Genomic DNA, 26,265 nt, shown 5'->3' with positions numbered 1-26,265 from the left:
ATGCAACTCTGAAAAAAGTTTGCCAAAAATCCCCTGTTTGTTTTCTTCTTGTGCGTACAAAAAACTGACAATTTTTCTGTCGACGTCAAGTGCCGTGATAAATATTTGTCTAATATAGACAAGGGTTAAAGATCGTGTGCGAAGTGTTGCCAATTCCAATAATTTAATTTTTTTAAATTTGTATGGGAACGCCGGTTTCGACTTTGTTGTGTTTATACACTTAGCCGGCTTACAGTCGATTTTAAGCCGCCGTCGATATTTTTAGTGCCAGCCGCCACCGCCGAATCGGCTTAAGTCGACTAAGCCTAGCCGCCGAACGAAATGTCAAAGCCCTCGCCGCCGAAAATTTTTCAGCTTAATACGGCTTGAAAATTTCGCCATATTTTGTACAATTTACAGAATACTTTCGCTAAATTTGTGGAATTTTACAATATAAAATTAATTTGTTTTCATTTAAGCAAGTTTTCTTTTATTTAATAATAAGCCGCTCATTGAAATTTGGCCGGTGTAGAACTTTGCTCAACGTTCGATGTATATGCTTCGCCTCAGATATTTTCGTGTTTTCGCGCCTAATTCGAGTCGCTGCTTTGACTTCAAACCAGCTTCGTTGACGTCAACGGAGCTACACCTTTTTACATTGCTGGTATGTCATACCGTAAAGGGCTAGGGTATCGAACATGTGTATTTCAAATGGGAAGTGCAGTTGATGTCAATTCTGCCGACTGCGAAAAGAAATTCTGCTAGAATTTTTCGCGCCAAACTGTTTTCTGCATTTTTTATTTGCCAAAAAAATCTGTTGTTGTGTGTGTGTGCGAAAATCTAAAATGACAGAAATGATATCCTTTAAATAAAAAAATAATTTTTTACTAAAAATTTAAATTAATAAGATTGTATGCTATACTACTATACCGAGGGTCATTGTACAAAGAAACAGCAAGTGTTGGGTTGAATTTAGTTAAATTGTTAATAATTATATGGGTTTGTTTTCGTTTAATACCCAAAAGTGTTTATCGAAATCTATATTTGACATATTTGTGAGATCTAGAAGATTAAAAAATGTATGTAATGGTGTTAATTAATTATTTATTTGTCTATAATGAACGTCTTTCTTTTCAAGAAAGAGGAGGCATCATGATGGTCTCCTGGAAGAATGCCCACAAGAGATTGGCAATTGTATACCTCCCTAGTAGCCTAGGTGGGTGGTGGTCGGTCGGCTAGTGGTGACATGGTATATTATCACCTAGAGGCAATGGAAGGAAGCTGATTGCCGTATTCAGGGGGTATCCTTGAGATACATACTTATTATTATACCATTGATCCTAGCAGAATCACTACCATACACCCATAATAGAGCGCGATGTCTGTCAGGTGTGCGTTTCAGTGCAGCTCTTGTTGTCTCCAAACACTATGGTGGCCGAATATTTACAAGAAACAATTGTTAAGCCGTCTTTTATACAAATTTATAGCTTTGTAGAGAATGTCTTCACGGACCTAGAGCATAGAACCTGGGTAGATATGTAAATGTTGTTTGGGCAAAATATTGGTACTAACCATTGTGGGCTTTAAGTCGACTTTAGATCCCTTATAGTTGTCACACTATACCAAATAAGCATTCTTGCTGGAATTAAAGTTTAAAACATGTTTAATTCCAGTCAAACATTCAAATTTCAAGTGTTGAAATTCACTTTCATTACACTTTAATTCAATAGAATTCTCCAGTGAAAACGAAACTTGAATTCAAGTCGAACATTAGAATCTTTTTACAGTATAATTCAATGCACGAAATCTATATACATATGTACATACATACGTACATATATAAAATTCTAACGTTACTGACTGACTGATTCATCATTGCACAGCCTAAACGGTTTTAGCTAAAGAGCTGAAATTTGGACAGGAGGTTGGTCTCCCACCAAATAGATTCACTAAGACGGGATTTTTGGAAATTCGAATGATTAGGGGGTTAAAAATGGTAAAAACGGGTAAATTCGGTAACCTCATATCTCCTAAACTATAAAAGATACAAAAACAGTTTAAAGCTTATCGTCATTCATTTAAAAAATAAGCGGACAGGTGTCTGGTACTTTTTTCAAATTCGGCTCCTTTGGGGAATAAACGGGTAGAAACTGTAATTTGGTACTTCTTTTGCACCCCATGTATCTTTTAAACCAGAGAACATTCAACAAATATTTTTGAATCCTTCATAACTTGACGAACAAATAAAAATATGAATTTAGTACTTTTTGGATATTCGGACGTTTAAGGGGTGAAAATTGTACCTATTTTTGGTACTTTTTTATAAAACATTGTTTTTGGTTTATTAACTTATACATATGAATACAAAATAACGGGCTCCCAATACGATGTTGCAACTGGTACTTTTTTGACTTAGAACTTAGAAACATGTAATTAAGCACTTGAGAATCTATAAAAGTGGACTTTTTGGTACTTTTTCGTTCTTCAAAAGGTACTTTTTGAATTTTCTATTAAATTGAACATAGAAACATGAAATTATGCACGTATAGCCTGGAGTAAATGAGAATCTATAAAATGGCCCTATTTGGTACTTTTTCGTTCTTTGACTGGTACTTTTTGAGCTTGCTACAAAATTTGAACCTCGAAACATGAAATTAAACACTTAGAGCCTGGAGTAAATGAGAATCTATAAAATGGGAACTTTATCGTACTTCGACTGGTACTTTTTGAGTTTTCCATAAAATTAAACCTAGAAACATGAAAATAAATATGTAGAGCCCGGAGTAAATTATAATCTATAAAAAGGGACTTTTTAGTACTTTTTCGTTCTTTGACTGGTACTTTTTGAATTTTTTATATTATTGAACCTAGAAAAATGAAATTAAGAATGTACAGCCCGGATTAAGTGATAACATTTAAAAGCGGACTTTTTGGTACTTTTTCGTTCTTCGACTGGTACTTTTTGAATTTTTTATAATAGCCCGGATTAAGTGATAACATATAAAAGGGGACTTTTTGGAACTTTTTCGTCCTTCAACTGGTTCTATTTGAATTTTCTATTATAATGAACCTAAAAACATAAAACTAAGCAATCAGGGACTCGAGTGAATGAAAATTTAAACTGGAGTATTTCTGGTAATTTTTCGTTCTTTAACTGGTACTTTTTGAATTTTCTAAAATATTGAATATATAAACATAAAATTAAACACGCAGTATCCTAATTGAACGAAAATTTATCTCGCTTACGTCCATTTTGCAAAAAGGGCTCGATATCAATCGCAATCTCTATAGGCCATAATTGACCCTGCCCCCTTCATTAATTGATTTTAACATTTTTTACGTACTTAATAATACCATAATAAAACAATTTTTGTTAGAACGAAAATATGTAATGCAAATATGTATATGAAATCTTCTTGAGAAAATGACTTAAACGCACATAAATGGATTTCAAATGTCGATGTCGACGAAAAAAACATTTTTAGGAACCGAAACCTACATTTATGAAAAATAAAGTTATGAGGATCGGTCCGCCAATATAACCCTCTTACAGAAAATCAGTTTATAGCTAATACATCATTCCAAAAGTTATCATTATGATAGAATTATGGTAGAATTAAAAAAAATACTTTAAATCATACCCAATAAGCATTTTTGCTGGAATTAAAGTGTAAATCAAATTTAATTCCAGTCAAACATTCAATTTTCAAGGGTTGAAATATTATTATTGATCCAATTCCACATTTAAGTCCCTAATCCGAAAATCACGGTGACGTTGTTATTAATCTAATGATCTTATTAATCTAATGATCGGACACTTCCGAAATTTGCTTTTTAACGACATATGATTTGCCGAATATAACTCGTACTTCTTATTTAACTTAATCATAAATTACCGCTAAAATAGGAATAGTCTGCCTTTAGAGTTGCGAGTTTTCATACATTCTAATAATGTTTTCAAAGTGAAACTTTCGGAATATTTTTCAATCTCTTTGTGATCCCTTTAAATGATGTTGTTCTGGAAGAACTTTAACATCCATGTAAACATTTTGGGTAATAAATTGGGGGACTACCAATGAGGGGAGCGGAACCTCCCATATGAATTAAATACAAAAATTCGTTTATCTGGGAAACTAATAGAACTAAATTCTTTAAAATTTTGCACGAAGAACTTTAATATTCATCTGAACATTTTGGAGAAAAAAGGGAGGACTTTCATCTGGGGGGCTTGGAGCTCCCATATGAATTAAATAGAAAAATTCGTATATCTGAGAAACTATTAGAGCTAGAATTTCAATTTTTACTGAAGAACATTTAGAGAATAACGGGCGGACTTTCAATGGGGGGCTTGGCACTTCCCATATGAATTAAATACAAAATTTTGTATATCTGGGAAACTATTAGATTATTCGAAATTGCAATAATTTGCGTGGAATCTCCCATATGTAACAAATTGTATATCTGGAAAACCATAGTAGTTAGAATCATCAAAGTCGTTAAGTGGGTTTCTTATTTATATTGCTTTTAGGGTAGCACAGCACACTGGGTATAGCTTGTAAATAAACAAATAAAATATCTTTGTTTTTACGTTATTGATCATTTTCTTAATGCAAAATTTTTTAGAAACTGATTTTCTGCAAGATGTTTTATATGGAAGATAGGCTTAAATATCGGCAGATCCTAGTAAAACTTGGAGAAAGGATTTGTTTTTAATTTTTAAGAATTTTTTATTCATCCCTGCATAATTTCTCACACAACTTTTGAGCTTGCTCTGTTTTGTTGTTATAAACAATATATTTGCTTCCAAAATCCCACTTTCTGATCTCTCGGATTCCGTTTTTATTTAAAATCGTTGAAAAATTAAAAACTAAACGTAGTTGAAAACTTAGCCGGCTTACAGTCGATTTTAAGCCGCCGCCGACATATTTAGTGTCAGTCGCCGCCGCCGTTAATATTTGTCGGCGCAGGGCTCTGGTTGGATTTTCATCTATTCTGTCGTGTTTGGTTTATTTTCTTTTTATAATTTATTGAATAGAACGGTATACGGAATAAAATTAACAAAACTTAAAAAATAAATTGCATTTAATTGGAATACAATTTAAACATATTTACAAAACGCATACAAGAAGCGAATCCTAACAAAAATATCACTAATATAAATGGACTCTGTGAAAAACTACAATGAAGTGATGTTTGACGATATTGATGGTGCAAAGTATATTTTAAATTAAATTTTAACAAAACAATTTGTGTTGGCGTTTCTACCTAACAAAAACGAAAATAAAGAAAACAACAACGTAATAATAGAAGTAAATAATATAACTAGAATTTGTTCGTTTGTTATCTTATGTAGTGATAAAAGTGGAATACGAATAAAAAAACATGAAATGAAAAAGAAAAAGTGTAATAAATTGGAAATGATTTTTAATATTTAGTGTTTTAACGTCACATAAGTACCTACATACATACACACATTAGTACTTCTTCTTCTAAATAAGAATTATAATTAAAATTGATAAATTACAAAAGAAAAATTCAAGTCTATTTTTATCCTCAAAGATGAACAAATTATGTGTGTGTAATTAATATTTTTTACCGAAAATATAAAAGAATACACTTTTCAATGTTTGCTGCTGCTGGTGTTTGCTTATTGGGTGCCTTGACACTTGATATCCACCGCAAGTGAATTAATTCTGGCGGCGGTTGTGCAGTGTGCAAGCAGTTCATAGTGAACATTTTAATATTCAACGTCACTGCACCGACAACAAGAAATTTATACAAAAAAAAGGAATACTAATACATTAACTATAATAACAAGGAATTTAGCCAGAAATGATGAAGTCGTCGGGGTAAGTGATGTTATAATATTAATTGCATTCATTGAATAGTAAATCTGAAAGGTTAAATAATATACAATAGTAGTATCTTATATGCATATATACAAATGAAGTGAAGTTGTTTACTAATATAGTGAATCTTGTTTATACCCGCATTTATGTTTCCCCTTTTAAAACATAAAATCTTTAGTTAATTGGGGGTGTTGTTGTTTTTGTTTTCATATTAGGACGTGAGTGGAAATACACAATGATAAAAAACTGGTTTTCTTCATCAATTCTCTGTTTTTTACCTTTTAATTCATTTGCCTTTTTATCTTTACTACAAATTTCAAACAATGTTGCTGACATGGAAAAAAATACTAAAATAAAATTTTGCTTAAGTTATTTGCATTTACGTTAGTGGGTTTTCCGGTATTAATCGGGTTTATAGGTCCAGGATCTCCGACTTGTATAAAAAAACCAGGTTAATTTTGCCTTATAAGAGCGATATATAAGAGTGTTCTCAAACACACAGATTTGTGTCCTTGGTAGGTTAGTGTTCAAGACTGTCAGATCTGGGGTCATGGACTTGATTTCCATTAGAGTCACTGGTAAAGAAGGGCACAAAAGGCCCCTTAAAGTCATATGTGTATTTCTTGGGATTTGATGTAATAAATATCTTTCTTTCAAACTAACTAATTAGGTAGGTATATACTTATGTTATTTAGAATATCAATCATAAAATATTATAAGTTAGAAGTATTCTTATGTAAGGATTTGGTGAAAAAACGAAAACTTGTTATATCAAAGAATATACATAAATCATATAGAATGTGCCTCTTAAACAAGTACATTTTTCAATAGAGGTTTGTAACATATAAATAATACATATGTACGTGTAAAGTCGGTGTGGCTAAGTTGACAATCCTGATCTTCGTCTGTATGGGAGCGACATCCAAGAACACCTGGATAACATAGATGATGAATGCTCATACAAAACAGCTTTGAATAATCCATCAATTATTACTGGGAGTCTCCCACCCATTGCAAATGGAGAACGAAACTTACCACGTCGCACTAGAGTGGTATTGGCACACCTAAGATCGAGATGGTGTACCCGTTAAATTCGTACTGGTCGAGAATAAACGATACTATTCAAGATATCGGTCCTGCATGTGGCACAGGCCCATACGATGTTCAACATCTTTTTAACTGCAGGGCAAATCCAACTCAGCTGGAACCTGAATCCATTTGGACTCAGCCAAAAGATGCGACTCGTCTACTGGGTTTATATCAATCTGACTTTGATAACCAGAGCGAAAAAGAAGAAGAGAAGGAAATAATTTAACTATATACATATTCGTGTAATTTCAGGTATCGCTGCTACAACAACAACACACAAATAATACATGTAAATCATAAACAGCTCGCGTCGAAATGCACATTCTATATAATATATATTCTTTGGATTGTAAGGCGATATTCGAATACTAACTAATGTTAGAAATTTGTGGAGTATTATTCAAGAATACAGAAAAGTGCTTTAATGTAAATCAGCGATTAGGATTTCCTAAGAGTTATCAAAAATGAACAGAGCACTACAAATAATAATAATAAGCAGTCAGATCCTCAAACGGCCGCAAAGCTTATTTCAAAGTTATATGTTTTCCCAATCTTTATTACTATTAAATACCTATACAAACTTAGATTAGTAAATACCGAGTACATATATTTTTAATTACCATTTACTTATAAATATAATTTTAAACGCAGGATTTGAATATTTCAGAATAATCTATTGTTCACAAGTTCGAGAATCTTGTTTATGAAAATGAAAGGTTATTCAATGTCTTTTCCAATTTTCCAAAGTCATACCTCTAATGCACAAACATATCGCTCATGCACAACAAGACTGGCAAATCCAGAATTCGTGTTTTTTGAACTGATGTCTATAAAACAGGCGTCATACTACAGTTTTTCATACAGATTTATCAAATTATGAAAATCGCCCACAAATTGTTGAGATATGACCCCATGTCTAGATTTTTAAATCTTTCTTATGCTAAACGTCAAATTGTTATCATGATAAAAAATTATCAGCTATAGTCACCATTTATTAACGTTGTAGCACGTCAGTACAATTGTTTAGACAATTTATTATAAATTTCCCGGGTCGGTACAATTGTTTAGACAATTGTACTGACATTTAAAAATCAAATATTATTTTTAGCACGTTCTAATGATACAGAAATTATAAAAAAAAATACATTGTGTATTTAAAAAGTTGCACGTTATCATATATCGAAAAATATTATAAATTTCCCGGGAATTCCCGGGAATGAAAATTTTTATAAATCAATTCCCGGGATTGAAAAAAATCCCGGGAAGTTAGAAACTCTAGTATTAATATATACATATGCCTTGCACTACACTTGATAGATATTTTAATTATAGGAATATTTCTTATTTACAATAAATAATATTCCAAATAAATGTCGGCAAGAAAAAAATTCAATTAAAAAAATAACAGTTATAATAGAACACCCTGTTATACCTATACATCCACATACATATTTTCGTTTTCAAATACGTATTTTTGCTTTTTTCTCTTCCAAGAAGACTTTAGTAAATCTTACAAATGATAGTGATGTTGATAGTGTTTTTGTTGTTGTTGTTTTTGTATCTTTTCGCTTTATTTTATTTTCTGTTATTTATTTTTGTTTTAACACATTTTGTGCGTATATTTTGGTTTGGTTTGACCTCAGTTTCATTTCATTTTTTTGTTTTGTTTATCTTTTCCTTTTTTTCTACCTTTAAAGTAAATTAAATTGATCGTCTATCCGACTGTCAGTCATTTGTTTATCTGTCACCTTAAAAGCTTCTTAAGTGCCTTTTTGCATTAAAATATTTTCGTTGGTTGATTTGGTTGGTTGGTGACTGAGAGTAAATAAGTATTTGTTTTTATGATCACAAAGTAACTCTTGAGCAAACCAAATAAAATTAGTAATAAAAACAAAATTAATAACAATAAATGCTACTAAAAGCAGAAATCTATTAAATTGTTAATTTTAGTTAAGAAATTAATTCTGGGAAATATTATTTAATTTTTGTTAGTCTGTATCTTTGTTTGCTAAAATATATATATACATATCTGTTTTAAAATACTATAATATAATACTATTTATTTAAAATAATTAATTATTCATTTTTGTATTTTTATTTATTTTTTTGTTTTTTAATTTTTTTCGTGGAATTGTTTTTTTGGGCAACTTATCAGATATAATTTATTGTTATACATATTTTTTCAAATTCCAAAAACAAAATTTTTTAAAATTGATTAAATTTACGATTGATGACGTTGTTTGTTAAATGCCTTTGAATTTGTACTTTGTTTTTAACCATTATGTTTTTTTTTATTATTCCAATGAAAACAGCTGAAGACAATTTTATACTAAAATAAATAATTCTTTAAATTTTTATTAAAAATTAAAATAAGTGTTTTTAAAATTGTATCTATTTTATTGGTTGTTTTTAACTGTGCTCTAATATTGCAGGCATTTTTCTTTTGAATAATTGTACAATATCTATTTAACAACAATTTCATATTGAATCTTTCGTTCAACACGTTTCGGCAGCTGATTTCAATTTAAACAAATTTGATTTGTTTACTTGTTTGTTTTATTATTTATTTACGTTGGCTATTTTTGTTCAACTAATTAGAACTGCGGCATTAAAAGCAAATATTGTAGATACTCGTACATACTAGTAAATTTGTATACACAGTGAATGTACATAGTACAAGTGTATGTATAATACAATTCAATACATACAAGATTTACCTACTAAATATTGTACAACTGCTACCTACCTTTCTACCTTTTGAAGACAGCATTTATAGACAGCATGTGCATTTAAGAAATATAAATACTTCTAACAACAAATATCAGAAAAGAACTAACAATAATTGTTGCGATTATAATTGTGTTTTATGAGGAAAAACCTCAGTTTAGAGCATTTCAAAAACTCAGTCAGTGTTTCTATTTTCATGGTTTTCATTCTAAAATTAAAGAGATTTATTTTTAAGAAATACATAAAGCATAGAGAAATTATTGGACGGGCATTTCGTAATATCTGTCCGTACAAATTGTGATACGAATTTCCTGTTGTTTTTTTGTTATTTATTCAACTCTTGTTAATCGATTATAAATGCTCAAAGTATAAAATACAATTTTTACCTGTAAATTTCACGCCCTTAGTTGACTAATTACTTTACTTCCGTTTAAATGCAGCCAAAATGCACAAAAACAAATTTTAAGTCCTGTCATCTTAAAAAGGAATTTACCTTCTGTGCCGTTGTTCCCTTGAACAGTGGATGTATATTAAATATAATTAAATCTATATAAATTCCTGTAATGCTTTTGTTTTAAAAATAAGCCTAATTTTTCCAATTCATGATTATAGACTGCGACAGTAGCAAACCTTTGACTTTTTTGAAAAATACCTTTGTTAATAAGTTTATTTTTTTGTACAATCATTTGGAAAAAACCCGGGTATTTACCTATTTTAAAAAATGTTTCCTCTTTATCAATTAGAGCTAACAATTGCTGTAGCTATTTCAACGAGAAGCATCCATAAATTCATTAAAAACTGAAGTAGGATTGGCAGAGCACTTGTATATGTGGTGGGTGTCATGGGGACCACAATCTATTCAATCGCATTAAGGATGTTGCTCCATCATAATCTCAGTTTTGCGAGAACTACTCATGTTTTCCGCGGCAAGTTTCCTTAGATATTTATAGACTGTGAGTGACCTCCAATGACGATATTCAGGGGGTGTATATGTGGTGGGTGTCATGGGGACCACAATCTATTCAATCGCATTAAGGATGTTGCTCCATCATAATCTCAGTTTTGCGAGAACTACTCATGTTTTCCGCGGCAAGTTTCCTTAGATGTTTATAGACTGTGAGTGACCTCCAATGACGATATTCATGGGGTGTACTGCGACAGCGGTATTGATAGCGGCATTTTGAATATCGTTCTAAGCTGCGTGGATCGTATACGTGGATCGATCCAACTACGTATATTTTTCTCCTATATATTAATATCCTTATATGGCTCGGGGGCATCCAAGTGTGTGAAGTTAAATTTGGGATGACTCCTCCGGTGACATCCTAAGAGGGAATATTTAGTTACGTTGTGGGTATCACTAAGCGAAGTTGACAACAATGGTACAGTGTAATAAAACGGCAGAAAAAGTTATATGAATTGATAGTATCGAAAAATCTCTACAAATTCGAAGGTTTTATATTCTTATTATACATACATACTTAAATATACATATAGGGGTATTATTAGTTTTTATTATTTTCTAATAATATATATTTTTTTATTTTTAGTTCATCAATATGGCTGCTAATATCGATCGTTGTCATAAATTCATTACAATGCATTCATTGTGGTACATCTCCCGGTGGTAAGTGTTAAATAAAAGAAAAAACTTCCATATGCCAGTTATTTAGTCAAATATTTGACAATAGATTAGAGTGGAGTACAAAAATATACATTATACATATTAATATACTATTTATATTAAAATTTTTGTATTATGAATAAAAAAAATCACAAACGAATGTTGATTCGCATAAACAAATATGTGTGCATTAGGTTGGCCCCCCAAACTTAAGCTACAACTTTTCGGAATAAAATCACTTTCAATTTTAAAGTGGAAATGCGTATGAAATTATAATTTTTAATAGATATTTAAAAATAGTTTCGATCGGAATGGAATTCTGTGACAATTCCAAATTTTTCGTTTTTTACTTTGAGTTTTTTGAATTTTAACCAAATTATCTTGAATCGTAAACTTTTGTGACAATTTACTACAAATTCGGGCCACTCTAATCTACATAGTAGAAATGGGAAAATCGTAGAAACAAAAAATAATAATAACATTTTTGTTTACTTGCGGTTTTTAACACCTTTGTAGGCAGAGTACTTCTTCAATGTACGTACGGTTATTGGACAATGTACTCAATCTCATAATACCATAACGAACATGCATACTGATATAATGTCTCACTCGCTGACTGGCTGACTAAATAACTGGCAGTTTGTTTGCTTAAAACTTTATTTGTTTTTATTTATTTGCACAATGATTTAAATTTTCTTAAATTGTATATTCCTATATGGAATATTGTTTGCTATTTATTAATAACATATACATATCTTTCCCCTGTTTTGTATCTCTAGAAACTTTACCAGATCGTCTTGAAATTGAAATCAACAGCAGTGCTAATATAACATGTCGCATAAACCCATCGAAGTTTGGCGGTAACGTCAATAGCTCTTCTTTGTATTTTGAACAAGAAGATACGAAATATATAGTGCCCAATGATAATATACATGTAAGTTAAACGTACATATACTTGTATGTATATTTATATCAAACCTCTTTTTTATAATTAAACTGATAAGATTAAATAAAGTTATGTATAAATATTTAATGAATCAAATTGAAATCATTGAAAATATTACAAAAAAGTAACCGTTGAACCTAGCGTTTATGTTCGATTATACAGCCAGAACTGTATTATCCGGAAATTTTTTATATCCAGGAAAGAACTTTACGCTAGAGTAGAATTATTATATTATCTATGAAGGTATGTTCACACCCCTCAAATATTTGATGAAAGAGACGTAACCACTATTTTTTGTTCGGAAACTAAAAAAGCCATTCAATATTTGTACAAATTCGATAACTTTAGTAAAGAGAAAACTGTGTAAAAAAATTACGCTGAGATATTGGTCCTAAGTCCTAAAATTAGAGATGTAACATACATATACTTATAGTTTCCGACGTTGACAATTTCGAACAAATTTAAGAAATGGTTCTACTATAGCTCTTCTATAGAAGGGATGTCAACTCTTAATATATTCCACAGAGCGTTGTACGAAGGCAACATTTTGGAATAAACATCATTGGTCATAACGCCACACTAAAACAAACGAAGGTGAAATGCATGCTTTCTAAAACTAGTTGTGAAACAAATAACATTTTTTCCACTGAAATTAAATAAAAGCTCGTAAATGCGACCAAAAGAAAAACTAACTCTAGTTATATTGTTTAAATTTTAAATATTTGTTTATTTTTTAGATTTTAAATGACACAACAATTGTCTTTATGTTACGAAATGCCACGGAACAAGATCGCTATTATATATGCAAAATTGGCACGAAGGGCATTGGTATTACGCATGTATCAGTTGGTAAGTTTATATGTTTGTTTATTTTCTTTGTAACTTTTCTCAACTAGAAAGTAATAAATTATGTCATCATTTAATTATTCATGTCTATTTTGTTTATCCTTTTTTTAAACCTAACATTCGCATACACACACTTATAAAGTCTTCTAAAAATATAAACAGTGACTAGCAAATTTAAATTAAAAAATCGTAATTTAATACAAAATTGAAATTAAAATTTCAGTTATAATTGGTCAAGATCTCTCTAATTTGAAGATAAAGTTCTTAAAAATTGATTTTTTTTGATAATGATAGTAGCTGTATGCTTTGTAGAAGTACTTAATACTTTATAGAGTATTTTATAATTAATTTTTATTAAATTTACTAACAAGGCATTTATGGTACATTAAACGTTTTGTTTTCATTATTCTACTTAACTTTTAGGTACTGCACCTCTAGATATAACGGATTTCAAATGTCGTGGCTACGATTATACGTATATGGTGTGCAATTTTACCAAGCCACATAATGTATTACTAACACATTACAATTTAAGTTATACGGCACAATCACCGGTAAGTCTACATACATTTACATTGTATATTCTTATCTACAAAACATATGCATACATTGTGTATACATATGAATGTATGTATGTTTTTATGTATGAAGAATATATTACATATTTTATATACATTTGGTATGAAATGGTCGTTGCTCCTTGGGGAGTTAAAGGATACTTATTTGTTAGTAGTATAATTAGTTCAAGTTTGGTAGTTTATTAATTCATTCATTTTTGTTTTATTTGTTTAACAAAACGGTAGAATTCTAACTGGTTATATTTTCTCTAAACTAATAACACTCTGCAGCAATTAATCAAATATTAACATATAAAAATAAACAATTTATGAATATATAATACACATTTCCAAGTTTGCCTAGTAGTAGTAGTGGGCCCATTAATTTATTATATATATTTTCTTTCTATCACTCTTTCTCTATTTTTCTTTGGTTGTTTTTTGCACTCCTCATATCACACACAATTAATTTCTTTAATAATAATGGAAGTAGTAAACTAAACTAGAATAATAAAACGGGGTGTATTTCAATTGTTTACATGTTATTTTTTTATACATACATATATACGATTGAATGAATTAAACGAGAATGTGTATAGATATACAATACTGTATATCGTCAGCTAGAATTATTAAGGGAGAATGTCAATGACAGTTGAAATATGCTTTAAACTTGTAAATTTGTTCAAAGTATAGAAAATTTTATTTTCAATCTAAATTTGAAATGCTGTCACACTGTTGGATTTTTGCAAGTGTAGAAAATTTTAATTCAGAAACTTTTTTTAAATACTTTTAATACTTTGAAATTAAAATTTTATATTTTATACTGAAAATAGTAAAAATTGAGTGGTTTTGTTATTTTCCGTTTTCAATGACGTTAGTCTGACTATACAAGTATTCATATATCAAGCATAAAGTCTAATTACATGTGCATTTATTTTAGCTATTGAAACTTTTTCACATTCTGGGCAAAGAATATTTAAAAAAATACTTTTTTACTTCCTGCACAAATTTTAATCTAAAGAACAAATATATTAATCATTTAATATTTAGGCATTTTGGTTATTTCATTTGAATAAGAAAGACGTCAATTAAAGATTTTTAGCTACATTTAGGTAAATAATAATCCTTATTTTTGAAATAATAGCACGTTAAATGTAATTATAGGATTTTTGTTTTTTTCTAAACGTGTTGTTTTACAATTTTTTAATTCCGTTATTAATACTAATTTTTTCACAAAAATTTGAAATTTTAATACACATTTTTAACACAAATTTTACAAAATGTTTGCAATCAAATTGTTTTGCTTTGTTGTTATCGCTTTTAATGATTTTCGGAAAACAATAAAATTAAGTGACTTGTTGAATTTATTGTAATTCTTTTTTTTTGTTGATAAAGTTGAAATAAATAATAATAAAGTATTTCAATTTCATAGAATTTTAATAAAACGAATCTTTCTAGTTATGGAATAAAGCTATTATACTTGTAGTTCAATTGCTCCTACACATAATATTAAACAATTTCATTAGAATTGATAATTTTGGACAGTAATCTATATACATTTATAAATTTATTACAATTGACATATTTATATAAAAACAAATTTAGATAAACATGAACAAAATACAAAACATACAAAACGAATTTACGTCACCCTTTAGAAGAGTAAGAGAAATAAAATTTAATTTGCTAGTTGAATGAATTTTTGAAAACATTTAACAAATAAAGAGAGGCATTTGGCCGACATATAGAAAAGCAATAAAAATTTTTCTCAAAAAAATTTGATATTAATTCTTTATGTAAAACAACAAAAGACTGCAGGTCAACTATCAAGTCTTTTGAAACTAGTAAATATGATCGACTGATTCTGGATAGGTCTTAAGTTATGTTAAAAGAGAAATGTTATTATTAGTCCAATTTACAATCGGTGTCGTAGCATTATATTGATGTATGTTATATTTTGTTAAAAGTACAAAATTACGACATACCACGATTCAATATTACGTCGCCGGTTTTGAATTGTACAATACTTTCTAATCTAGGTTAAACCAAAGTAAAAAGTAGCATCGTTTCTAATCTGCCTAAATTTTGTTGTTATAGTCCGTATGTTAAACTAGGTTTTGAACTTAAAAAAATGAGCTAGGTATTTAAATGAAGTGAATTATATGAAATATTTTAAAGAAATTGCAATATTTATGTCACCGATATGTAATTTTAATTAAATTTTCTATTTACACATTTGGAGCCCTAACTGCGAAAACAATTTTAAACAAAAATAAATTCAATTTTATGTAAAACGATTTTCAAATAAATTATCTTAAGAATTTAGCATTAAAAATAAAGACAAAATTGCTTATCTTTATAATTATATACTTAAGTTATTTTCGCTGTAAGGGCTTGAATTAATAAATTTATATATTTAATTAACTCTTAAATTGTAGTAGTAGTAGTAGTGTTATGTTTTAATTTATTTTTAAAGTTATTAACTAATAAATATTTTTTCTTTTTTTATTTACATATTTTTTGGGACTTTTGTGCATGTTAATTAATCTTTACAAATTTCTTACTCACATAACAACTATCTTTCCAACAACATCACCAACCTTCTTTTTTTAATTGATTAACTAATATACTCATTAATACTTTACTATATGTTCTTAATTTGTAAACTAACCAAACAACGTTTTGACATGGTGCTAATTACTAATTTAATCAAAACAATAACAATAACATTTAACACAAATAATTTGCACTGCACTGCATTGCAATTTATATTTAATTCTTTATTTTTAATTTACGATTTAAAAATTTAATGTATTCAAATGTTTTTTTTTAACAACGTGTGTACACTTTTCAATCTTTTTTTAATAATTAACAAAACTAACACACTATTGCTTGTCGCACGTGCCACATTATTTCTCTATTTGTAACTTTTATTTCAATTTTAATATTTGTGTACACTCGCTCATTCACTTGCTTACACGCATTCCTAAAAAACATACAAACAAACCAAAGTAGTTTCGTACATTTATAAGGGACAAGAACGGAAAACGTCTTTACCGTACAATTTATTCACAGAATTACATACAAACATGTCACCTGGAAATGCAACAAAATCAAGGCATCTGCAATTTGACCATGGATAAAAATAACTATCGGCCAAATTATGAATTTTACAATTTCACATTGAAAGGCCAGAATGAAGTGGGAGTTAATGTGCAAAGTTTTTGGATAAATCATTATGAAAGTGGTAAGTAAAGGTTCATATATTTTCGGTTGGACATTTTAAAGGATAATTACTGAGAACTCAAATTTTTGTGGAATGATTTATAACAATATTACAATAATACAATAACGTTCATCTGAGCGTTATTTACATAAAAAAGTATTTTATTAGAACATTTTCAAAACATCGAAATTGTCTGAATCCTACTCTAGTTATAATTGCTTTAGATGTTTTATCTAAAGCAAAAAAAAAAAAAAAAAAAAAAAAAACTTTTGCAAAATTTTATGATTTTTGTAAGAGTTATGTTTGTGATAGCACATCTTCCGGATTTGCACAACGACTTTGCTGAAAACATACGTCGAATTTTTCTATGAACATTTTGCAGCGAGGTTCTAACAAATAATGGATTTGAGAATAGTACTAGGAAAGTTGTTTCCACTTTTGTAAACTTATCGGTCGATTTATGTACCATTTTCATCAATATAATCTTTAATACACACATCACAGTACATATTTTCAGAATCCGTTTATTACATTCCTTAATATCGCTGTTCCAGCGTAAAAACGAAAATTAAACTATTTATATTCTGGACGAGTAACTTTCAATTAATACTGATTATAAATTTCTAACACGATTCCACTTAGTAGATTGATTGATTTAATTTTTATTACTTTTTTAACAACAAAATTCCAGTCATTCCACCGCGGCCTGAATATACCATTGAAAAGATCACAAACAATATGATAATCATAAAATGGAACAATCCCAAATATAGTTTTTATACCCCCAAAGGTTTGGATTATGAGATACTTTTTAAGGCCGAAGGTGCCCATTGGGCGAATCCTTTAAATTATGAAATTCGCAATAATCGATCAGAGTACAAGGTTATTGTACGTAATTTACCATATGCCTACTTTTGGTATGAACTCAGTGTTCGTATACGTGTTAAGAAATCTGCCCGTAATGATGACAGCTATTGGAGTGAGCCGTACGTACAAAAATTCCAAACATTACCCTGTCCACCCGATACAGCACCAATTACAGATGTGGGCAGCTTTTATATAGATTCCAGTGAAACAAAAGTGCGACTTTATTGGCATCAATTACCGTACTATAAGTATAATGGACCGGACTTTAAATATGTCATTAAGGAAGTTAAACGCGATGGAGTTAGTGTGTAAGTATCTTAAGAAATAGACAAAACTTCTAAAATTCATTAGGATATGTATTTCTAAAAACTAATTTAATTCCTTAAATATTTACAGATCTTTGAAACCTTTACACATTGATCTTACTTCGGCCACATTTCCCTGGCATAAACGTCATAACTATACTTTTGTTATAAAAAGTAGTAATGCCGAGGGAGAATCGCCCAACAATAGTACCATTGTGATACCGGCCCGGTCAAAGCACCATGAACGTTCTTTTTCCCCGCAATGGATAAGAAATGTTTATCACGCTACAAATCGTACCTCAACGCTCTCTTGGAGTCCTCCACATAACCAAAAACATTTGACTGATTACACTGTCTTCTGGTGTCAATCGAAACTCGCTAATACCAATGAATGTGAAGTAAGTTTTGCCACAAGTGCCCTTGAATCTTATTTCAATTAAATAAATTATTCAAAATTTGTTTTAGGGAACAATTTTCTTTGAACATGTTAGCAAGGAATCAACACAGTACTATACCTCCCCACAAAAGCAAGAAGAAGTTCAATACAATTTGGCTGTGTCGGCAAATTATCGAGACTTTAATACAGGCATGCACTGGACAATGTGTTCGGCAGATGTTACTAGTGAACTGGTAAAATTGGAACCCGAAATAATCGATGTTAAGAGCCGTTCCATAACAGTACAATGGAGCACAGATCGTGTATGTTCGTCCCTTGTAGAAGGCTTCAATTTAATTTATTGTCGTATCCAACGTCCATCTACAAATCATATATTCAAAAGAGAAGATAATTCAAATCACAACTGTCTTGAAGAACCAACAAAATTGACAATTGAAAATACAGCGAAAAGATATACCATGCAAAACTTGAAGCCCTATTCATCCTACAAGATACAAATGAACATGTTTTCCAAACTTACACCGGGTAACTTAAGTGATGCCCAGATTATATACACTCATGAAGATGGTAAGTAGTACTTGATACTCCATAATAATTGTTGTTAAATTTAAATGGAATGTTTTCTTGCATAGCCCCTTCAAAACCGCACAATTTGAGAGCATACAATGTAACAAGTAATTCGGTAGTATTAACCTGGTCGGAGCCTAAGTATCGCAATGGTTTATTAACAAAATATAGAATAGCGTAAGTACTCAATATTTTTGTTTAGTTATTTACCACAATTAATTCAATTCATATCTGTATCTTCTTTTAGTTATAACAATGAGTATCACAACATTAATTGTCAAACGAATGAAGAACAATGTGCTTCAAAGCAAGTGGAATACAAATTAGAAAATCTGAGCAGTTATACCACTTATAAAATCTATATAACAGCATACACATCTGCAACTGCAGCCTCAAATCATAGTAACGATATAACAGTTACTACACTTGTAGGAAGTAAGTGCCAATAAAGACAAAATAGATTACTTTATACTATAAAAATATTTGTTTTTTGCTTTGCAGTTCCCTCTAACCCACGCAACGTCAAGAGAAAAGATAATGATCGAAACATATTGCAATGGTCTAGACCGGAGGTGCCTTCAGGCCGTGTTGAATTTTATGAAGTCGCCATAACTTATTGGTATAAGGATCAGATACAAAGACAACATATATCGCTGTTAATGGATACGAATGAGTGTGAATACCATTTGCCAGCATGTATAGATGGTGATTATCGGTTCACTAAAGAAGTACGTGCTGTGAATGTGGTACCATACACTGAAATTGATCATAACATATTTGCAACGAAAAATGCAACAAACGATGATGTCAAGGATTTATATACCCAAAACATGGACATGAGATGTGTGGGCAAGGAATTAAGTGCAGAACAATTGGCCAAAATCCATGAATATCAAGATAAACATAAATATGTCCAGTACAAATCTGTATGGGAGAAGGGTCCAGCTACCAACTGTTCCGATCCCGAATTAAGTCGTATTACAATGTTGGCTTTGTTAATTGTAGTTTCATCACTAGGAGTCATGGCCGCCTTTTATGTGGCACGTAACAAGTATCAGAAAATGGCAAATATTTCGTGTGCTTTACCACCGGGTCTGGAAGAATATCCGATTAAAGATAATGGTGATGGTGGAGATGATTTTCGGCGTAGTAAAGATCCATTTTACAATAACGAAAGTCGTCGTTTGCTCTCCTCCATAAGTCACGATTCCGGTTATGTCTGCCACAATGGTGATCTTAATAATGGCGGTCTTAATGGTATTGCAGCTTGTTCGTTGGGCAAAAGTAGTGGTTACATTGGTTCAAATAATTCCACGGATTACTGTACCCAAGAGACATTTGTGGCCACTGACAATGTAAGTGACGATAGCTGTGTCATTGATCAGACACCAGTTGTGGATGACGCATATATGGTTATGGAATTACTAAAATCCAATGACAATAAATTGTCAAGATCGTCGTCTAGTACAACATTCGATAACATTATATCACAGTCGGAGAGAAACGGCAATGGCTATGTGCAACCAAACTTTTCAGTTATATCAGCTCTTAGCGGCACTAAAAACACTGTTCCATCCATGACAGCTACAAAATTGCCGGCATCTTTTATGCCCACTGACAATGGTTATATTAAACAAATACCAACGTCTATGCACACACAACTCTTGCCTTCTGAAAATGGGTACATAAAGCCAAATAACCTTCTTAATTGGCCCAGGGAAAAGATGCCGACACAACAAACATCAATGGCGCATGCAACTCAACTTCAAAATACTATGGCAGGTTTGCCAATCAATAGTTCGGGTTATGTGGCGCCACAGTTACTGCAAAAGGTTTGTATTACTACCATATGATTGTTGTTTTTATGATGTTAGAGTTGCGATGTCGTCATATATAATAATGACCTAGTCATTATTATTAACGCAATTTTAATAATCGAAAAATTCGAAAAAGATTCTGATATGTCAGGATTAAAGAAAATCTATGTACATACATATTCGTCATAAATATTTACAAAATTAAGAATAAAAGATTTCGTTAAAGTTTTATTATTTTTATATGTTTCGATTTTTTGAAATTTTATTTGTGTTTATTTTATTCATTTTTACAATTTTAAATTGCAGCCCTTAATACCTTCTTCCGATGGCTATACTTCACTAGAGGCCTTGGGTAAAACCCTAAAATCAACACAACCAACCATGTCACAAACATTTATCAATCCAGATGAGGGTGGCGGAGGCAACATTTTGAACTCAAATATGCCGCCTATATCCGGTTATGTCACACAAAAGGAATTATCGGCTTTTGGCCAACAACAAAAATTTAATTGATTCCTAATTTAAATTATAATCTATTTATTCTGTCTGTACAAAATGAGATTCTATAGTGACTAAAAAAAGAACTAACTAAATTAATTATAAATATTAAAGAAAGAAAGTTACTAACTACAACAAAACAAACAAAAATATGAAACCATTGCCCACATCAATTGGAAAACCTTGTACAATCTAATCATTAATAAGACTTTATTACTACACCTTTACATATAAATAAGTTTTATTTTTAAAATAGTAATTATTGTTTTTGTTTGCCCTGCAACTACTAAAACAAATTAAAATGTTTGTAATAATAATTAAGTTTATATGCATTAAATGTTGTATTATAAATATTGTAATTAGTATAATTTATTTTGTATTTTAAATTATTGTATATGTATATTACAACAATTAAAACAACAAACTGCAAAGTGCCTTTTTATATACATATACGAATAAAATAATTAATTTATAATCTTTTCATTGACAATTTTTATAATATTTTAAAACACACTGACCCGCCATTGTTTCAATTTTAAACTGGACTCTCTTCCGGCTGCTATTCATATTCATAGTCGTATCATCTGTTTCGCCCCAACACATGTCTTCTATTTTAATTATTATTATTATTTTTGATTTAACTATAAGTTTGTTAATATTGTTGTGCTTTCATCACAGTAACTATTTTTTTTATATTATTACTATTATTATTTAATTTTTAGTTTATAAAATCATTAAGAAATCAAATAGAATACGACAAGTGCATATAGTTATGTACATGTGTACATATTTGTATGTATGTATATCGTACAATAGTATTCTGTAAATTGAACAACCTATGTTAGGTATTTTTGTAATTATTTTCATTTTATTAAGTATTAAGTTGACATTATTTGTATTGTATTGTTAATTTTAAATTTTAGCTTTAAAACACGCAAACAAATACATACACACACATGTGAATATTTCGTGGCCTTAATATGAAAAGATGTGTCTTTTCTTTTGTGTAGCTAGCTTTTCTTTTTTAAGAAAAAAGAACTAAGTTTACAGTATTTTGTAATAATGTTTGAGTGAATAATATTTTTAGCTTTTCATTATCTATAGAGTAAAACGTACTTAAAAAATTATTAACTCTTGTATATTACGAGTGTATTTAATAAACAAAAGTAACATTTTAACTTAAAAAACGATAGTGTATTTATTTCAATTTATTTGGCTTGTTAAATAAAAAATCGTTTAAAATTTAATTCCCAGCAAAAGAAAATTTTAAAATTTAAAACATTTTTATACACATATCGATCGAATGCAATTACGATATTGTTGCATTGTTGTTTGTTATCTCCACGAAATAAATCAGTTCTTCACTGCGCGTAACCTGCGAAGTCGTCAACAACACTTTTTACCACCTGGACGAAGGAAGTAAACCTAACCCTTGGCATTGTGATAGATGGAGTTCAAATTTCGACCATGCTCCACCCAAAAGTCTTGGGGGTCACATTTGATAGCCTCTTTACCCGGAAGTAAACCTGTCGCGGAATACAAGAGTAGTGCTGGCACAGCTATGACCGGGATGGAGCAACAGGCTCAATGCGTGTGGTCAGGGTCCTTATGACACCTACCACATATTCAACTGCTCAACCCTACTATGTCCAATGGATTTATGGATGCATCCAATATTTAGGCCAGGACATTGATGTATAACCCCACAACTAGATTATTTTATAGTTTTAGCTGTTACAACAACAACAACGATATTGTTTTTCTAGGCAATCTTACAATTTTCAACTATTGATAATAAAAATTAAACTGACATGAGCCTAATTATATAAAAGGATGAACATCTTTTTCCTTTTTATTCAAATCATTGTAAGTAATTAAGTGTTGACTACTGAAATTTTTTGTGCAATTGTGGATAAGTGTGTGCCTTTTCGTGACATTGTGTTAAGTGGTAAAGTGACAGTAAAATGGGTGATGGCGCTCAGATATCAAGTATATTGTGAATATTAGTTGGAAGAAGAATCCACCGACAAAATGGTGAATAAGAATTTAACAAGTGCTGCGCATGTGGGGTATGATGTTGGTGTTTTGGGTAATGGACATGAGGACATAAGATCATAAGTGGAGAAAAGAAGACTTGATGGTTTGCTCTACGTCAGGAAAAAAATTGATTATATATTTGATAGTTCGATTATTATGGTTAGAACTATCAATTTGAGGAACAATTTTATCATTGTCTTTTGAAAAAAATTGTTTATATATTTGATAGTTACAACTATCAATTTGAGGAACAATTTTATCATTGTCTTTTGCTAATTTTTTCCGGGCATATTGGATTATGTTTTCTGCAATTAAATGGAAAAATTGCTTAACCCTTTTGAGAATGTACTCCTTATAGGAGATTTCAATGTGCACAATGTTTTTGTGGTGATAAGAAAATCCAAGCTTAGCTTTTGTCCGATCAGTTTGCATTTTGTTGTATCAATAATGGTAACTTACTTTTGAACCTAATTTGTATTGTGTAGTTGTTGCTGGGATTGACAGCACTTGGCCGATAATTTCGGGTCATTCCGGTACGGCTGTCGGGAAATGAATATACCTTGACAGACTGTTTACTCCTCAGCTCATGCCACTGCAATTACGCACAGATTGCGAAGTAGAAACAAGGGGCAATGGACAAATAAACCTTGTTGGCTACCTATAAAACAATTGGCCGGTCAGTGGTAAATTAGTGGAAGAGTCATCCCAACTTCAACATCACAAAGTTGGATGATCTCCCGAGGCATATCAGGAAGGATCTTCGTGTATACGAGGAGAGCATACGAAGATATGTGCAGGATCCCTTGGATCGGAGTTCGTATACAGCAGCTTTGAACGACATTCAGAGAGACGCCATCAATACCGCGGTTTCAGGTTACCGCATGAATGCCATTTTTGGAGGTCGCTCACCGCGGAAAAAAAGAGTTGTTCTGGTACAACTGAGATCGGGATGGAGCAACAGGCTGAATGCCTACAGTTCCCGCATAGACCGTGCCGTAGCATGTGGACAGGATTCCCATGATACCCACCACATATTCAATTGTTCAGCACACCCTACTTCACTTAGCCCAATGGATTTATGGACTAACCCTATTCAAGTAGCCCATTTTCTTGACTTGGACCTAAATACAGAACCCCTGGATTAAAAATTGTATAGTTGCTGTTGTATAATATTAATAGGCTAGTTTTGGATTGTTGTCAAGACTGATTTGAAATGTGAATGGAAAACACTACCCTTCATGTTTCTTCATTTTCCGATAGAGATTAATTTTCCAACGAGTAATACTATTAGGGGCTTTAGGAGCTTGTCTGACGAACTGAAGAAATCTCAGACAAGCTCAAGCCTGCTACATTTTGGTGGAAAGTACTAAATATAAACTTAAATTGCAATGAGACATTCAAACATCCTACTAGTATAGGTACGAGGACACGGGGACTTTATAGGCAACTATATCGCTCGCGAAAATAGGTTCACTATTGCCCGACTCGGACATAGACCATTTTTTTGTGTTACTTCGATGAGTATGCAAAGGACACATAAATAATATGTTCTACGATCTTTCCCAGGCAAGATGGAGGAAGGAACTAGTATTCAAACAAGGAAGATATAGCCAAAGCTCGATAAGGAGCGCAGGGGCATTCTTCTGAAACATATCTGATCTCAACTCAGCAAGTTGATAGCTGCCATCACATTTGGTAACCATGTAATGAGACTTGAAATGCATTACAATGACTACTGTAGCAGTTGACAGAAGGAAGAAGAAGAGTCAATTGAACATCTTTTATGCCACTGTCCTACATAAGGGGACATTCGATATTTGGTACATCGATTTCTGGAGGACACCTCAGAGTTATCTGCAATTATATTAGATAATCTAAACGCCTTTATAACGTATTGCGGTTGGTTTTATGAAACAAACTCTGAAAACACTGATTAGGAGCTCTTCGAGTCTAATATTATCTCCCTCTGAATTTAATCACTCTCACTACTCCCCAACTCAGACGTGAATAACGATTGACAAAAGCCGTTGTATCTAAAGCACCTGCGTTCAGATCCGATACTTTTTTAATGTTTCTTGCTTACTAATGAGTGACATGAACTTTCAATTTATGTATCTTGAAGTAATTTCATCTTGATATTTTTGAAAAGCAGCTTCCAAGAGACATTGTCATCGCCCTATCTGAGAGTACTATCATTTAATAATTTCTTTATGCATATATGGAACTAATTTTAATTAAGTCCAGAAAAAATTATAGTGTGATTTCGGATATGGACTTTTTACGAGTGCTTTGAGCTGTTATGCGCCGTTTTTTCCGATGCCAAAAAATTTTGGAGAATGGTATATTTACAAAACTTATTCCTTTTGAGTTTTACTCCGATGTCGATATTTTTTCATGAATTGTATTCGTTTAAGTGATTTCGGTAAATTTCGGAAATGGTCCTTATATAAGAGTTATGAGCAATTATGGGCCGATCCGGAAAAATAATTTGTATGTACACAAAACATATTCAAATAGATTTTTACCCCGATAGCTTTATTAATTAATTAAATATTTGTGTTCCGATGTGGACCTTATATAGGAGCTATGGCCAATTACGGATCTATCCGGAAAAAATAGAGTAGATACCTTTATTTATCAATGAAATATGTGCGTTTAAGTGATTTTCGGAAGTGAAAGTTATGTATATGACCAATTGTGGACTGTTCCGGAAAGAATTTCTCGGAATGATTTATAAATACACAAATCATATTCAAGTCGAATTTTATCGTGATAGGTTTATTAATCAATGAAATAGTGCTTTTAAGTGATTTTCGGAAAAGGACCTTATATGGAAGATATGACGTACAATAACATATTCATGTCGAATTTTATCACCATAGTGAAGTGAACCTCATATGGCAGCTATGATAAATTGTGTACCGATACAGA

The 26,265-nt window shown here is 30.9% G+C and overlaps 1 protein-coding gene across 2 annotated transcripts; it reads left to right on the top strand.

The window, feature by feature from the left end:
* Positions 1–4,950: 4,950 nt before the first annotated feature.
* On the top strand, positions 4,951–22,452 carry LOC119616438 (cytokine receptor-like). 2 transcript variants are annotated; one of them, XM_037972777.1, is made up of 13 exons: positions 4,951–5,828; positions 11,195–11,271; positions 12,048–12,202; positions 12,952–13,063; positions 13,484–13,614; positions 16,636–16,867; positions 17,538–18,021; positions 18,110–18,416; positions 18,484–18,982; positions 19,048–19,159; positions 19,230–19,417; positions 19,484–20,814; positions 21,106–22,452. In XM_037972777.1, exons 1-13 carry the CDS (start codon positions 5,812–5,814, stop codon positions 21,310–21,312), a joined length of 3,852 nt encoding a protein of 1,283 aa, XP_037828705.1. In that variant the 5' UTR covers positions 4,951–5,811; the 3' UTR covers positions 21,313–22,452. The 2 variants fall into 2 exon arrangements, with proteins under 2 accessions (XP_037828705.1, XP_037828715.1); XM_037972787.1 differs by having other exon boundaries at positions 16,696–16,867; positions 21,106–22,451.
* The last annotated feature ends 3,813 nt before the right edge of the window (positions 22,453–26,265 follow it).

The sequence above is a fragment of the Lucilia sericata genome, unplaced genomic scaffold, assembly GCF_015586225.1.
Source record: "Lucilia sericata isolate MDLA Ls3-8-SP2 unplaced genomic scaffold, ASM1558622v1 Contig000003F_arrow, whole genome shotgun sequence".
Classification (NCBI taxonomy): Eukaryota; Metazoa; Arthropoda; class Insecta; order Diptera; family Calliphoridae; genus Lucilia; species Lucilia sericata.
Note: the sequence above shows the minus strand (reverse complement) of the source record. Positions and strands in the feature narration are given on the sequence as shown.

Coding starts and splice junctions, on each gene's coding strand:
- LOC119616438 (XM_037972777.1), top strand. Junction 11,272..12,047: donor TTGTGGTACATCTCCCGGTG/GTAAGTGTTAAA, acceptor TTGTATCTCTAG/AAACTTTACCAGATCGTCTT. Junction 13,064..13,483: donor TATTACGCATGTATCAGTTG/GTAAGTTTATAT, acceptor CTTAACTTTTAG/GTACTGCACCTCTAGATATA.